Source organism: Heliconius melpomene, chromosome 4, assembly GCF_056956725.1.
Source record: "Heliconius melpomene rosina isolate 202511_hmr_F chromosome 4, ASM5695672v1, whole genome shotgun sequence".
In the NCBI taxonomy this organism is placed as follows: domain Eukaryota; kingdom Metazoa; phylum Arthropoda; class Insecta; order Lepidoptera; family Nymphalidae; genus Heliconius; species Heliconius melpomene.
Window position 1 is genome coordinate 4,849,653 of NC_140392.1, and position 13,654 is coordinate 4,863,306.

Below are 13,654 nucleotides of genomic sequence, written 5' to 3' on the forward strand. Positions count from 1 at the left end.
GATGCTGTTGCAGCTGCCGCGACGGCATCATTGTTAGTGTGTTTAGATATAACATATGACTCAGACTTTCATTATGTAATTTAATTATAATTTTTTACCTATAATGTGTAATTTTTTTATTCTCTTCTACTTTGCCCAATATTTAAGATATTAAAAAAAAGTTCTTAAATAGTAATGTGTTATAGTAATAAAATTGAATAATTTAATTTCTAAAACAAGATGAAATACTAACTGTTGCAGTTTAAAATGTTAGATAATTACACACATATTCATACATTTACAAGTACAAAAATAACCTAAGGAAATGGAAATGAAACATCCAACATCATTGCATATTATTCTTTTTATATTTTTTTCTTCAGTTTAAATGGAAAATACAATTTCATTTATTTATAATGTTGTCATTTATTTATTGTAAACAAATATATTATAAAAGATTTACATATTACTATCAAAACAAAATATTCACAAAATGGCAGACTAACTAAACAATTAACTTATCTGTTCGTCAAGCATGCTAACAATTGCATATCTTTTTTGAGCTAAACAAGAAGAAAGTTTTGGCACTGATCCCATAATTCAAAAATTAAAATGAAGATGGCATAAATGCAGATTGCAGCAATACTATCCGACTGGAAGTTAGTCTGTTCATCCAGATTTTGAATAGGTACCTTTTATAACAACACTTCACAATCTCTCTTCGGCGGATGTACCGTGCGATCTACAATTGACTTTTGACAGACTAATAACCAAGTCACGCACGATATGATCCAAACAAAGCGCCAAAGAGAGCCCAACCTTGACTTGACTATTGTTTTTGTGGTAACTTGACAATCGTAATTAACTAATCGCTGCCTCATTAATCATTGAAATCGAAAATGACTTAATTTAATAAAAAAAAAAAAACAACAAACTCTTGCGCCTTTCATAACAATTCCATTGAATGGATTAAATCAACTCAATTGGAACATTCAAACAAATTCTCAATCTATTTTAAAATAAAAAAGTACCTCTTCTCATTTCTGCATTACCCTGCCTTAACAAAATCATATTATACAATTAGACAGTTGGCGAAACCAAAAAAAATAAAGCAATGGAAGAGGACGTGAGCAAAAAGAAATCACAAAAGGAACATTCAACACATTCGTCGCTTCGACAAGTGTACGAGAGAATGCTCGAACTTAAAACAACATTACTATACAATATAGTCGATTTCTGAGTAGCAAATAAGCTAAGTCCCTTCCACTGTTACACGAAATGCCGAAAAGAAAAGTATAATTCATAAATTGTACCTATACTTTGTTTATAATCTAATTTTTTTTACATTTTAATAATTTAAAAAACAACCAGCACTTGGTCGAGAATTTATCCATTTTTTTTTGTGTATTTTATATTTTGATGAAATATTTAAAAGCTAATTAACGTGAGCCGATGTCAGGATTCATAGCTAGTCGTCGTTCGCTCGAACCGGCTGGCAAGTATCGCCTGACTCGAGCTTGTATAAACACTTGTATACACAATAACACTACCGCATCGTCTATACATCTTGACTCATATACTCATATATAATGCACTGATATTTCGAGGGGCACAAAATATCGCAGCATAGTTGCGGCCGCCGCCGAGCCCGGGCCCCGCCTCCCGCCTCATATACATATATCATATATTAATATAGCGATTCATAAAAAATAAAAACACTACGTCCCTTAACGCGCCTAAACGTCTAATTCGTACTTTATTTACATCGAGACAATACACAGTATTTAAGTTGTTCGGTAATTCGACAGTCTTGCGAGACGCCGTCGGGCGCGGGCGCGACGGCGGCCATATTCCTTTTACTGTACAGCAAATTTACAATTTAACGTTCGTTCAGAATACGCAAACTCAAACATCTACATCTAAAATAATTATGTAACGTAATGATCTTCACGTAACGCCCGCCTTAAGCCGCTATAATATCAGCTATGTTAAGTATAAGGTGCGGTCGGGCGCGTGACGGTGACGATAAAATACGATACGATACAATAAAATACAATAAAATATATAAATTAAAATAGGCCAAAATTCATTGTTACGATTAGCAATGGGGTCAACACAACCAACAACACAGTCGCGAGCGCGACGTCCCGCCACGCGCCCGCCGCTAATATACATTTGGGAATTAGTATTACTAATATATCACTAACTAGGGTTTAAGAAAACGTAAGTGACCTCACTACACTAAGTATCGCCTATACTGTACAATGGACTATGATATTTCATCGAGACATATCTGTATATAAACATGACAAAATACAAATCTGTCGGGCCATCTGATAACTTATTGGGTAACAATCGGGCGACGGGTGACATTTTATAGCGCCCCTTTGTGACAGGATTATCATTTTTATATTTACATATATTAAGTTCATTTTAGAGTTGTCTGTACACTGTAACATAATTGATGCACTATAATATAAACAGATACAATATATATACGATTTAACACAAACAAATTATACTAAATGGAGACACAATGATTGTGAATATTAAAATATTAAGCGGCTTTCCCTCGTATCCGTATAAAAAAGTGGTAAATAACTCGATTTTAAACATAACAAACACGATTTTGTGTATAATTCATTTAGAAATTATAAATTATAAAATTCACGCAGAGTGCATCAATGAACAGTGCTAAGCAAAAACTCAGAATAATGGAATGCATTTTTACAATGTCCTCCGATATTTTCGATTAACACAAGATATTATTACCTCCTCTCGAGAAAAAAACGATTAATAACATTCGATATTAACCGACAGTAATTATTATAAACAATCGATGCTTAAACTACTGGTAACAATAACATTTTCAACGGTCGCCATTTACAAAATCTCACGATTTCGCACTAACAATGTTTGTGATGACGATAGTTCGTGGCTCGTGGATCTATATATAATCTTATTGAAATACAAGTGGCATTAGTAAACTTTAGTGTTAATTTATGGAAAGATCGAATAATAAAATTATAAATAGAGAGAAATAATAAATTAAAGATTCCAAAGCGAAGTTTAATCTAATATCATGACCGTAACATTGAGCATTTAAATGAGTAAAATGATAAATAAAACAAACGTATGAGCAAACAAGCAACATTTTCGCGTGAATTGACCGATGTTTTATATTTACGTACAATACAATTGACTGAGTTCAATCAAAACGAAAGCTAATAATCAGGGATGTTATGGAACGTAACCGTTATCGAAACTATCGGATATTCAAACAAACAACTATCCGCAGCCGTGGCCGAATCCGATAAGTATTTGGTCAAATATTATATCGGATATGGGAGTCTAAATTTGATTTATTATGAGTTTGTTGATTCTAAAAAAAAATTATAAATTAGTTGTCAAAATTATTATTTAACAAAACTTGTTAAAATTAAATGTCTCAAAAATGTAATATTCATAATCGAAATTATTTGAACCTAACAAAATAATAATATATTCGTAACGGATATAGTGTTCTTATATTCATATCCGCATCCGAAATGTCACATCCGTAACATCCCTGCTAATAATTGACAAAATTAACTGAAACAAGATCGATCAATAAGATTTCGTAATCTATCTCAAATGAATTTACTAGTCGTATAATATATACATATATTATATTATATGAATATATATATTATTAATATATAAGTATACGTGTCAAATAGGTGACGTGAACATAAATAGTTTTCTTGTCAACTGAGGACGCCATGACAGTTGATCAAAGATGGCGTCAAATGTAATTACCAATAAACTATTTTCGTCCACCATATTCGACTTATTCTTTTGTAATCTAATAAATATTGAATAAAAACAATCATTAGCTAGGACGTTTGAAATTGCAACCCAAAATCACATGCTGTTACTGAAAATGTAATCTATCATTTTAATATTTACTCGAAGATTGATATAACAAGAGCGATATATGTATAACAAGTTAGTATCAAGTGGCGTAAACACAAAATTAAAACTGTACATTTTAAAATTCATGATATTCATTCTAAAAAGAAAATAAACTTAGCACTGCGTCGGACTGCAAACGCTACAGTTGTGAGTTTGATTCCTACTCAGAGTTATAAATTAAAAATTTTCAGTATGTCTGTCCGTGCTATATACGGACGTCAAAAGTTATTTAGTCGTATGTTCTATTGACATTTATTTTATTTTATTAATATTTGAACCTTTAAGGAGATATTATATACATAATGTTTTGAGAACTACATTTTCAATAACCCATGTTTGACAGTTAGCAAAAAAATATTTATTTCAAAAAAAGTTTGGACAAAAACTTGATTGTCACTTCAGAGATTAAATCAGAATTACTTAACGCTAAATCATTTTTCAAATATGGACGTTAGTTTCAGGACAAAACATGAAAGACGGTTTTTCATACATGCGGTCAAAGTGAGTTATATATCCCTGATGAAAAAAGAAAATTAAGAATAAAAAAATTGATTTCGATTAAAAAAATTGCAATAAATTTATTCAACGATAAAATTGAATTAGGGCGAATTATCGAAAATTGACCAGAACATGAGAAAAAAAAAATAAATAAAAAAAAAATCAAAGCAGCATTAATTTTAAGATAAAATTTGAACCAAAACGAATTAGATTCGAAAATTGATAGAAAAAAAAAAAAACAAAAACCAGGGTTATAAATACTCGTAAACGTTGAATAGACCGCTATGAAGACTAACATAAGTATATTTTTATTGTGAACTGGAGGGTTGAAAAGGGACCAGAATATCTTAGTATCTAGTGGATGTTCAACACTGGCCGGTTGTTGCTAACTTTAGCTCGAGACGTTTATAGCAATTAAAAACTAATTAAATAGAAAATCGATACCTTAGTTAGCAAACCAGCCCATTATATCTGCGTTCATTTTACAAGATAAGTTAAACACTTAATTATTATTTTTTGCAGAAAACTTACTAAAAAAAAGATTGTTTAAGACATACAGTTAAATATAATATCTACCAATATATTTTTTTAATAAGTGTTATGAAAAACAAAATAACATAACGGTATTTCTTCTCTTGTAAAGTTAGTAATAAGCTGTTTTACGAATTAAGGCAAACGAAATTTATTTATTTATAATTTTGGCAAAATTCCACACATTCACGTGAACACGTTCACCTCACTGTCGCTTTTATACTTATCATCAAGACCTTTCGAGAGATTGGTATCTTTTCCTCTTCTTTGTGACATCAACAAATGATATTTTAATTTACAGATATTTATTTACATAGCAACAGTGAGACAAACGGACGGAAATAATAGAACAAATATATAGTAATAATATTATTAATTATATTAAGAATAAAAGAGAAATTGAATATTACACTACCCATTGTAAAATTTAACAAGAAACATAATATATATTTTTTTATTATTACAGTTATTATTATATTTACATAATGCAAGTAGGGCAAGACGCATACATCATGAACGTCCAACGTTAAAAAATGGATGGACTGTTAAAAAAATGTAACGTCAGCTTAGAGTGTAAACTTGCTAACAGCTTACTAAGCAAATCTCAGGGGACACAAAAAAAAACATTTGAAAAAACTATCGAGTTATACGTATTTTATCAAAACGTTTGGCAATGTCGAAAATTAATTTGTATTTTCTACAATATGAAATAATTTTTGATCGATTTTTTATTGTTTTTACTTTTTCGAATGTTATAAAAATTTAAACTCGAAGCCGACGATAAGGGACTGTATAATCGACAAAGTTTCAGTCATTCGACTGTTCTCTGACAACATCTTGACATATTTATTTTTGTATATAAATAATTGAATTAGCTCATTACTTTATATAAATTTCATTTAAAAATTACATAACATCGTTTTGGTAAACTGAAGCTGAGTAAATATTAAGATACATGTATAGTAATCTACGCAATAGAATAGTGTCAAAAGATCAACAGTCAAGAGCTGCAGAGACGTCGAATTACAACGATACAAGATTCACATTTCGGTTAAATTGACTCTAAAATTGCAAAAATCCCCACCCCATCCTTTTAAAGGATTTTTTTTTAAAAAAAAGAAAAACTTGGCAATTTTGTTAAAAGCGAAATTCATTTGGACAACAATAACAGACGGCAATATTTTTTTTCTTGTGTAGAATAAAAGTGTGGACGAACAAACATACTATTGGACTATTATGTACTTATCTGATATTAAAATATATATAATATAAGTATTCAGTTATTTACACTATAAAAACCAATCGATAAAAAACAAAAGGACCTACATGTGTGTCGCAATCAAGATCCTTTACTACTAACAATAGCAAATAACATTATGGTACAATATTTAACCTTATATTGCAGTGTTTGGCTCCGTGTCGCTCTACTCAAAACATTGCGGCCGAAGCTAAACACCACAAGCGAATGGTAAAAAAATAAAGTTTGATATACATTAAATACAGTTAATGTCCGAAAATATGTAATAATATAATAATTAGCTAGGTATTATTATAAATGTTTTCTTAAAATTCATATTATGGGCCCTCATATCCGGTAAACGACGAAGATCTGTATCCCCGCTTGGTGTTTCATATATCGTTTTAACTATTTTTTTTCCTTTATTAAAAATTAATGGAAGAACCGTAAAACTAAACGTAATCAGCTGCAATATAACAATTTGTTTTTAACTAAATAATAATTTGACCAAACAACAAGGCACTGCCAAACGGGCAGACCGCGTATGTGTGTACACGCGTACATTTCATATACAGTGCTAAACTCTGTATAACGTCACTCACACGATTAAGCGACATTATTATTAAAGCGTTGGCATACATTGGCTGGTCTAAATACGTTTTCGATATTATATTGTATATGACATGGCTACTCTCAAAAACAAAAAAAAACGCAAATGTCGATTTGTATATCTGAATTAACTTCAAAATTGTATTGTATAAAAAAATGCTAATGATTTAATTTTATATGAATATAAACGTATGATATTTGCAAAAATACTATATACTTAACTGATAATAATAAATTTCACTTATTTCAACAACCACTCTATACAACGCCACAAAACGCCCGAGTGTCGTTACACTATGGTCATAACACTGTATAACATAAACGTACTAAATATCAATTTACATTTACATATAAAAAACGTTAACCAATACTAAAAAACTAGCACAATTACGTCACTATCAATAGTTGTACGTTCTCGTCCGGGTCGATAAGGCATACATAGGAATCTCGAGCTTAAAACTATCCCTCGTATAATATACACACATTTACAATACTGCAATTTGGCGTGCACTGAATATTTTAACTTTGTAATTTTTTTTTCTATATATATACACAAGCCGTACATGTATACAGATACATATATGTATATATAAATAAAATTTATCTCTACACCTATAGTTAAGTTGTTAAGGCATGTTCATGGATGAACATAACAAATGAAGGTAGTTGCAAATACACATGTACTATACACATATACGGCACATATACATATCCAAATATATACATAATATATGATATAGTAAAATCGCCGTACGGTTCTCAATATAGATATATAAAAGTTCTAGTCCCGGCACAAAGTGTTCTAGACCAGGTCACTAGTGTTAGAGGCATCGGGCGGGCGGCGAGTAGCTCGAGTGTCAGTACGCTTGCGTCGTGCTCGCCGTTGAAACTCGCTCCGGTTTCGGATTGCGCTGGAAATTGAGAAAACTTAAGTTAAATACATTACATTATGTGATGCAACTATGAGTTACTAGTATTTTTTTAGCTCAAAGGGTACCTAGTGTTGAGACATTCCATTGCCGACTTTTCGGTGACGAAACTCAACACCGTACTTTGTCTTGATACCAGAGCGAGGAAAACATAAATAATTGAGACCCACCAGTGGTAATCGAACCCACAACGATCACATTTACAGTCAGACGCTGTGCCGCTGTGCCACCGACGGTTGTATAAAATTCTATCACAACATATTAATGAGTTCTCAAGGTGCAAGATTTCAATTCAATCAATCAATTTCAAACTTCGAAATGCAATAATCAAAGTTCACTGTATTTTTAAATACTAATGTAATTTTATTTTTAAGGTTAAATCATAATAAATATTCAGAAGATAAAAAAACTATTTGAATATTATAACCTTGTTAAGTATGTAAATATAAAAAAACGTATACAAAAAGTACATTGCTACTTTATAATATATTTATTTATTTATAAAAAAAGTGATGAGTAACTCTTCTTATCTCAATATAAAAGGCAAAAAACAAAACGTGACTTATGAAAGAACGTAAATATCATAAGAACAATACAATGTAAATGGTAAAATAAACATTAACGAGTACCATAGAATTGTTTTGACAATATTTACTACGAATTTATTATATTTATAAGAAAATAAACGAAATGAGTATAAATGGATAGTATTATAATAATAACTAAGTGAAGAAATATTTTCCTTATGCGAACATAATGGGAATTTAAATAGGAAATCCGTACATTTCCAACTAAATGACGTTATAATTTCATAATATTTCAATAGTTCATCATAAATAGCAATAATATATTATAAACAACAATTTCTTGTGAATATCGATTATTTTAGTATAAACATTCGTTTACGTAATGGCAATTCTACTAGTGACGTAATACAAAATACGTCAATATCCTCCATATATGGAAAGTTATAAACACGTGTGTCAACATTCAAATAATACAATTTATGTAAATATAATTGAAAGTAATTGTAAATTTTTTAATTCATACAAAGATTATTTTGTCACCTACTCGAAAGTTGCTACTTTTATAATTTATTAAATTCTCTAAACCTAAAATACTTACTGAAATATGCCCATAGTCCTTTAATCGTGTTACAGACTTGAAAAGGTATGTTAAAATGAAGCGATGTTTTTATTTGAATTTTCTATCAAATTAGTATTACTTCGTTACACAAGCAATAGTTTCTAATACATGCAAATTTAAAACGACAAGACGACATTTGTAATTTTATTATTCTTGATTATATAAGAATAATAATGATTCATAAGGAAATTTTTCAATTGAGAAAAATATTTGATCTTCCATTGATTGCTGTATGTTTTTATCATATCATGTTTTATATTATATTTTGTGCACAGTCACAGATATCTAGATTAGATGAGGCCATATCAAGTATAGTCATAAATATTAATACCATCGTCTCACTGATAAAACTACCGTCAGATTAAAATAATCTTATAAACATTACAAATGCGAGAATATGATTAGATGATACTTTTAACATTTTTAAACAGTTATTTTACACTAAGGATAGAAAAATACAAATATTTTATAAATAGCATCCTTCTCATTCTTAGATCAAATAATGGGAAGTATAAGTAAAAATGTCAAAAATTTCCTACAGAGATGAAAACAGAGAACTATATTAATAGGGGCGGGAGATATAAGGCACGTTGGGGTTGGAATGGTAATGGTTTACGACCATGTAGATCAAATTACCGGTTAATTAGACAACATTTTATATTGAACTCACACTCATCGCCAAATCCGTATGAAAGAGTGTCCAGTGTCTGACATTAAAAAAATGGTTTGATCTTTCAATGAATGCCTCAATTTTACCTCAACATATCCTACACTATTTATTAGTACACAAAGGTATGAGGTAATAAAGGTATAGATATAAGAATATTCTACTAAGACACTCACCAAATGATCGTACTGATGTACCATACGCTTGATGTGCGTCAGCTTGCGGTGCAGGTAGTTGACGCGCCGCCTCTCGCGCTGGTAGGCGGCGTCGTTGCGCATGCGCTGGTACTCATCCACTATGCGCTGTTCTATGCTCTGTGGGGGGACAATATTGTATTATATTGCATGTATGATCGTCGTGGAGCATGGGTTACAATATCTGAATGTATACGCGATGGTTGTGAATTCTACTCACACTCGCGGAGTGAATGATTAATCTCGACTATAGACTTCTTTAACAAATTCTGTAAAAACATTTGCGTAATTAAAGACTAGCATTACCATCATATTATTCTCATCAAAATACTGAAATATTGCGAAACTTAAATTTCAACTAAATTTCAAAGCTCAACTCAATATCTCCACAACTTATAACATCAACTCAATATTAAAAATATCCCGTGAAAATAAAAAGTTTTTCTTAATTACATATTCAAAACTTCTAGAATGGCCTATCCTTATATACTATGATCTCTCATTAAAAAAAATGTACTTATTAAAAAAAACAATATTACGCAACACATTTACATAAAATCACAATTTAATATAAAGCATTCATGTGAGTACATAATAAAAATATAAAATATATAAAAGAATTTACAAATAGTTTAATGCAGGCCGACCTTGTATCGAACTGGCTTTAACCTTTTAAAGCCACAAGAGGTTGGCCTTGCTTTTTACGAGACTGTGATAGTGTTGCTATTAATAAAATGAAATTATATTATATTGTGTACTTCAATGTTATTCATTGTTAGTGGGATTTTTCGCAAAATCGCGGTTGTTATGTTGGAAATACCACCAATCAAGTTTATTGATGTCAAATCAATTTACATCGGGTTATTGTATTTTTATTGGGTAGTTACACAAAGTTTTTTTAAGAGTTAAATTTAATATTTTTAACGTTTCATTGCTATGCGTAGAGCAATATGAAAAATACGTTCTCCCATTTCCACCGGAGTTCAAAACATTGAGTTTTGAGTGGTGGAACTGAAAGCCGCCGCGGAGAAATATACTTAATTACTTACCTCTTGGAAATTAAACCCATAATCATCATCTCAACTTAATTCTGTCCTATTACATCACGGTTTTTTTTTACCTTGCACTTTACTCTTTCTCCTAAATTTAAGGTTAATTTGTAAGTAGCAAGAAGTATAACAATAAAGTACTATAGTAATCTATTTAAGATATTTTATTTTGTATAAAATGATTATAAGTTAATTTCAAGAACACACTACGTGCTTCGGTGACGGTAATAGTACAACGAAATCGAATTTGGTTAAGAGAGGAGTACAGACAGAGTAGATGAACGTTTAAAGGATTATTTTCCTAAGCCTATACTTGAGTCATAAGTCAGAACTGTGTATCATAGTGGCAGGAGGTCACTCTGTCGAGCTGGTGACGGACGGGACAGGCCGGGGCGACTGCAACCTGTCTCTAAACTTGAGTAGAGAGCTCGAACTCGCCATGGGTACAGTACTCACCCGGTGGTGCGGCGACTGAGGGTCGGCGCGCTGCAGCTGCTGCTCGAGCTGCGTGAACAGCGCGGCCACCTGAGCCACTCGCGCGTACAGCGACTGGTACTCCGTGTACAGCGTCGCGAACTCGTTCTTGTACGCGCGCCGCGTGCTCGAGCTCGTGATGGGCGGGTATTGCCTGCAACGTGAAATATAGCATCAAACTACATTTTAAATTATTGGAAGGGAAGGAATTTAGTGGATTTCCATTCAATGTAATGCAGCTGCATAATTCTTATATAAGGAAAATACAAGATGATATTGTTCAAATGTGAAACATGTTATGACTTATTAAATAAAAAAAATATAATAATTTGTCAAAATCTTAATATTTTAAAAAGATATTTCCGATATTTTTTAATAATAGATATTAATATAAAAACTTGTTGTAATTTAATAATAAAAAAAGGAGTTTACCTTTCTATGTCTTCAGTCATGTTTTCATCGGGAACAGACGTTAAAGCTGTATTTTCTATGGGTTCCGTATGTGTGATGTCTTTTACTGAAACAATAATATATTTAACATGAAGCTAAGTCTGATAAGACAAACATCAAATAATTACTAATTAAATAAATATTGAAGAAACATTTAATAACTAACATATTTATAGAATTCAGATTTTCCTCTACAAATGCATTACATAGTATCATTATGTATTGTTTTAATTACTATTCAAGCTTGATTCTGTCATGCAATGGGAATAACAAGTGCATCAAACTTTCTTCTATTTTTTTTTGTCAAGAATATTATTACCATAGGTATATTGGTAAAACAAAATATTATACCCCTCTCTTAAGATAAAATAACACATACAGATACAGAATAAATATAATATAATATAAAAATAAACACATACCTGTGATACTAGTTTGCTCTACGGGAGGACTACTTCTAATAAAACCATTCGCTTTCACAGGACTGGGGCAGATATCCTTGACGGTAGTGAAGTTGAGAGTGTAACCATTGTCCTTTTTGACTGTAAATAATAGAAAAATATACTAAATTAATTATTTTAATCACAATCGATTTCAATCTTTAGAGGTTGCGGCATTGAATTCGACTTGAAGTGAAGTGCGACGGTTGTGAGCTCGATTCCCACTCGGGGAAAAGGGCAACGCTAAGATACCCAACTCACAATGTGTCTAAAATTGGGCAAAACATGGGGAATGGAGTGTCTTTACACTGGGTCCCCTATGTCTGCTAGCTATAAGCAGGCATTTAAACATGAACAAGGCAAAAAACATGCAAAAAATGATATAATACAAGCAAATAACCATAAAACATGGTAAATAAAGTAGAACAAAAATAATATTAAAAGCATTCCTTATATTTATTTATAATCAATTTCCATTTTACGATCAATGACAAGAATTTCAATATAAAACGGTATTCCATTACAAATACAAACTATAACTACATAAAAATATTCATTTTTATGTGTAATTATTGTAACATGATTTAAAGGTAATTGACTTTGTTAATTAACTTGCAAATGTGTCTCCTGTTGCTTGGAATGTAGATAATAACACAAGTATTTTATTATCACTATGCATTCATTTTTTATAGCTTTACACTCTATCCCGCATATAATATATACCACTCTGTAGAAGGGAACACTTCGTTCATTCGTATTTAAACATTTCGTTTTCCACCTTCTTCATGCCAAAGCGTGGTATGAGAGAAAGTAGGAATCGAACCGACTACCGACGGTCGCAATTACAGTCAATTTCTAAGGCGCTGCGACACAATGGCCTAATATTACTTATTCAGCAGTTATTCTATAAATGTTAAAATTTTTGTATGTAATGTATGACTAATACGTGTCTGAGAGATAACCATACCATAACATTAGTTTAATAATGTAATAACATAATATGGTAAATAACTATACAAAATAATGATTATATAATCAGATACAATCAAAAATTAAATTAATACTTAATTTAATTCTCTGATTCATCTTTCTACTTTTCATTATTAGTTATTTTAAAGACATTTTTTATGTAATTCATTGTGTAAATGTAATAAGATTCAGTCAAAAAAATATGCAACAAATACAGTCCTATCCTAAATAGTTTGATTCTAGAATCACCATTAACAGGTTAGCGTAAGTAGTTAGTTAGTAAATTTGAATGAAAATTATACAACTATATAATAATGCATATTCATCTATATGTAAAAAAACAAACAGGTACAAGAGAAACACATGTGATTTTTACAATTCAGTTTAAAACAATCAAAGGTTCCTTTAAGCAATCAAATATATAAATTACTATTAAAGGAATAGATACTTTTGATTAGACTTTGATTTCATACCACGGTTATATAACATAATATTACATAAAAAGCGCACTCCATCTATTACTACAAA

General features: G+C 30.7%; 1 protein-coding gene across 4 annotated transcripts in view; it reads right to left on the reverse strand.

Moving 5' to 3' along the window:
* Nucleotides 1–325: 325 nt before the first annotated feature.
* Nucleotides 326–13,654, reverse strand: part of Su(Tpl) (Suppressor of Triplolethal) — a 45,669-nt gene continuing 32,340 nt past the window's right edge. For 2 of the 4 annotated variants that reach the window (XM_085185070.1, XM_085185069.1), the window contains 6 exons: nucleotides 12,140–12,259; nucleotides 11,700–11,784; nucleotides 11,250–11,421; nucleotides 9,727–9,864; nucleotides 8,863–8,898; nucleotides 326–7,719 (listed from right to left, as the gene is read on the reverse strand). In XM_085185070.1, the coding sequence (XP_085041196.1) occupies nucleotides 7,666–7,719; nucleotides 8,863–8,898; nucleotides 9,727–9,864; nucleotides 11,250–11,421; nucleotides 11,700–11,784; nucleotides 12,140–12,259 (605 nt within the window). In that variant the 3' untranslated portion in view covers nucleotides 326–7,665. The remainder of the gene's footprint in view (nucleotides 7,720–8,862; nucleotides 8,899–9,726; nucleotides 9,865–11,249; nucleotides 11,422–11,699; nucleotides 11,785–12,139; nucleotides 12,260–13,654) is intronic. The other 2 variants (XM_085185073.1, XM_085185072.1) reach the window with 1 other exon arrangement.